Source organism: Aptenodytes patagonicus, chromosome 28 (genome assembly GCF_965638725.1).
Source record: "Aptenodytes patagonicus chromosome 28, bAptPat1.pri.cur, whole genome shotgun sequence".
NCBI lineage: Eukaryota > Metazoa > Chordata > Aves > Sphenisciformes > Spheniscidae > Aptenodytes > Aptenodytes patagonicus.
The window spans coordinates 439,429-442,454 of NC_134976.1; the positions used below are offsets into that span (position 1 = coordinate 439,429).

Sequence of the window (3,026 nt, forward strand, 5' to 3'; positions counted from 1 at the left end):
CTCCTGGGGGGCAGAGAGGGGGGTCAGCCTCCCCACCAGCCCCAGGGCTGATGCTGGCCCCAAGGGCACAAGGAAAGAGAGGCCACTCAATCTCTAGCTCTGCTGCATTCATATTATAGGTTATCCCCAACTCTGACTGCGTTTGTCTCCTTCTCTACCCCCATCAGCCCCACGCCCCAGGACAGCACAAGAGGCAGCTCCCGCACCTCTCCAGTCTCCCTTCCCTGTGCCTGCTGGGTTCCTACTGACTCCCATGGCAGAGTCTTTTTTTGTGCATGCCTCAATTTAGTGTTTTGCTTTTGGGGGACATCACCTCTGAGGGTGATTCACCTTGTGTGTCTCAATTCACTCCCACTCCAGGGCACGTGGTGAGTCCCCATCCTCTCCTGAGCCCTCCAAATTCATTTCCAGAATGAATTCATTTCCACTATATGCCATCCGTCCTGTCATATGTGAAGCAGCCTGTGGAATTAACCGGGAGCCCATGCACCATCTCCACTGCCATCGGACACAAAGAAGAGAGCTTTGAAAACCAGAACTTTCGGTCCAGTGGAACACAATCATACCACAAGCTTAACCCCAATCTTAGGGAGAACACAAGGAGAAAAGACTCTTTAAAAGACCAATTCCTTGGACATTTTCTTGGCAGCAGCTTTGGAGAAAGAGCTCAGCCTGCAAGCACGTCACCTGGGAGATACCCTTTTACTGAAGAGCTGCATGTGGACAGGTCACATCTGACACAGTGTTGTCCAAGGGTCAGACACGACAGGATCAAGCCTCAAGAGAAGCAGTATAAACCCAGAAAATTATCTAGAAGTAGGATGATCACAAGGGAAAACAGCACACTCCTGGCCTAAGATAAATTCTGGGAAATGTGCAGAGAAGGGGAGGCAGGGTATTGCCAGTGAAACAGTGCCCATTGTGCCAGTTTCCATAGGGCATCCTTGAGCTCCTGATTCCTCATGCTGTAGATGAGGGGGTTCACTGCTGGAGGCACCACCGAGTACAGAAATGACACCACCAGGTCCAGGGATGGGGAAGCAATGGAGGGGGGCTTCAGGTAGGCAGGCACTGCAGTGCTGAAAAACAGGGAGACGACAGCCAGGTGAGGGGGGCACGTGGAAAAGGCTTTATGCTGTCCCAGCTCGGAGGGGATCCTCAGCACGGCCCTGAAGATCTGCACGTAGGACAGCACAATGAAAACAAAACACCCAAATGCTAAACAGGCACTAAGCACAAGAAGCCCAACCTCCCTGAGGTAGTCTGACTCTGAGCAGGAGAGCCTGAGGATCTGGGGGATTTCACAGAAGAACTGGTCCAGGGCATTGCCTTGACAGAGTGGTAGTGAAAATGTATTGGCAGTGTGAAGCACGGCATACAAAAACCCACTGCCCCAGACAGCTGCTGCCACGTGGACACAAGCTCTGCTGCCCAGCAGGGTCCCGTAGTGCAGGGGTTTGCAGATGGCAACGTAGCAGTCATAGGCCATGGCAGTGAGGAGAGAACAGTCTGCTGAGATAAAGAAGACTAACAGAAAGAGCTGGGCAGCACATCCTGGGTAGGAGATGGCCCTGGTGTCCCACAGAGAATAGGCCATGGCTTTGGGGAGAGTGGTGGAGATGGAGCCCAGGTCGCGGCGGGAGAGGGTAAGGAGGCAGAAGTACATGGAGGTATGGAGTCGGTGGTCATAGACTACAGCGGTGATGATGATGCCATTGCCCCGGAGGGCAGCCAGGTGGATGCCCAGGAAGAGCCAGAAGGTCAAGAGCTGCAGCTCCCGTGTGTCTGTGAATGCCAGGAGGAGGAACTCGGTGGTGGAGCTGCCGTTGGACATCTGGTCCTGTTGGGCATCAGCACAGTCCATGGAGGAAGACAGTAAAATGTTTAGGTTAGACTACTCTGAACAAAATCTACTTCATTTTTCCTAGTGTCCTGCTGTGTGGGAGGGGAGATCAGGGGCTTGCTCCGGGGAAGGTGTCCGGCATGTCAGGGGATGGCAGGGAGCTGCCCAGATCCCCCTTCCCCTGGCATTTCTGGGAGCAGCTCTCCTCTCACTCCCCGACTATATACGCTGCCTGGAGCTGTCCCTGCCAGCAGCTCTTTCTCTGTCCCCACATCTCCTCCCTGTCAGTGCTCACAGACTCCATCCAACCTGCTGTGTGCCTAGCTCTGCCCTGCAGACCCCTCTTGGCAGCAGGGCACCGCACAGGGTCATCTCTCCGTGTGCAGGGTCTAAGGAGCAGCTCAGAAAAGTCCTAACCAGAACTGCAGCCTCAGTGCCTTCTCCAGAGTGGAGAAGTAAATTCCCACTGCCCACCCAGCTCACCAAGAGTAGAAAACTGAAAGCACAGATTCCTTCCCTTTCAGGAAAATGCAGCTTTGATGTCATCCTTGAAAGTCTCCTCGGAAATGCCTTAGAAAGGATCTGGAGCTGTTAGCAGCCTGTCGTGGTTTAACCTCAATCAGCAACTGAGCACCACACAGCCGCTCACTCATTCCCCCCCGCCCCTGGTGGGATGGGGGAGAGAATTGGAAGAGTAGAAGTGAGAAAAACTTGTGGGTTGAGATGAAAACAGTTTAATAATTTCAATAAAATAATAACAACAACAACAATAATAATAATAATAATAATGTGTCCTGGTTTCGGCAGGGATAGAGTTAATTTCCTTTCTAGTAGCTGGTACAGTGTTTTGGATTTAGGATGAGAACAAAGTTGATAACGCACCCATGTTTTAGTTGTTGCTAGGTAATGCTTACACTAGCCAAGGACTTTTTAGTTTTCCATGCTCTACCGACTGAGAAGGCTGGAGGTGCACAAGAAGCTGGGAGGGGGCACAGCCAAACTGGCCAAAGGGACATTCCATACCATGTGACGTCATGCGCAGTACATAAACTGGGGAAAGCTGGCCGGGGGGGCCGCTGCTCGGGGACCGGCTGGGCATTGGTCGGCGGGTGGTGAGCAATTGTACTGTGCATCACTTGCTTTGTGTATTATTATGTGAAGCCACCGAGGCGAAGGGCTCCGG

General features: G+C 52.6%; 1 protein-coding gene across 1 annotated transcript; it reads right to left on the reverse strand.

The window, feature by feature from the left end:
* Positions 1–853: 853 nt before the first annotated feature.
* LOC143171587 (olfactory receptor 14A16-like) lies at positions 854–1,864 on the reverse strand. The gene has a single exon (XM_076360639.1). It carries the CDS (start codon positions 1,862–1,864, stop codon positions 854–856), a length of 1,011 nt encoding a protein of 336 aa, XP_076216754.1.
* Between the last annotated feature and the right edge of the window lie 1,162 nt (positions 1,865–3,026).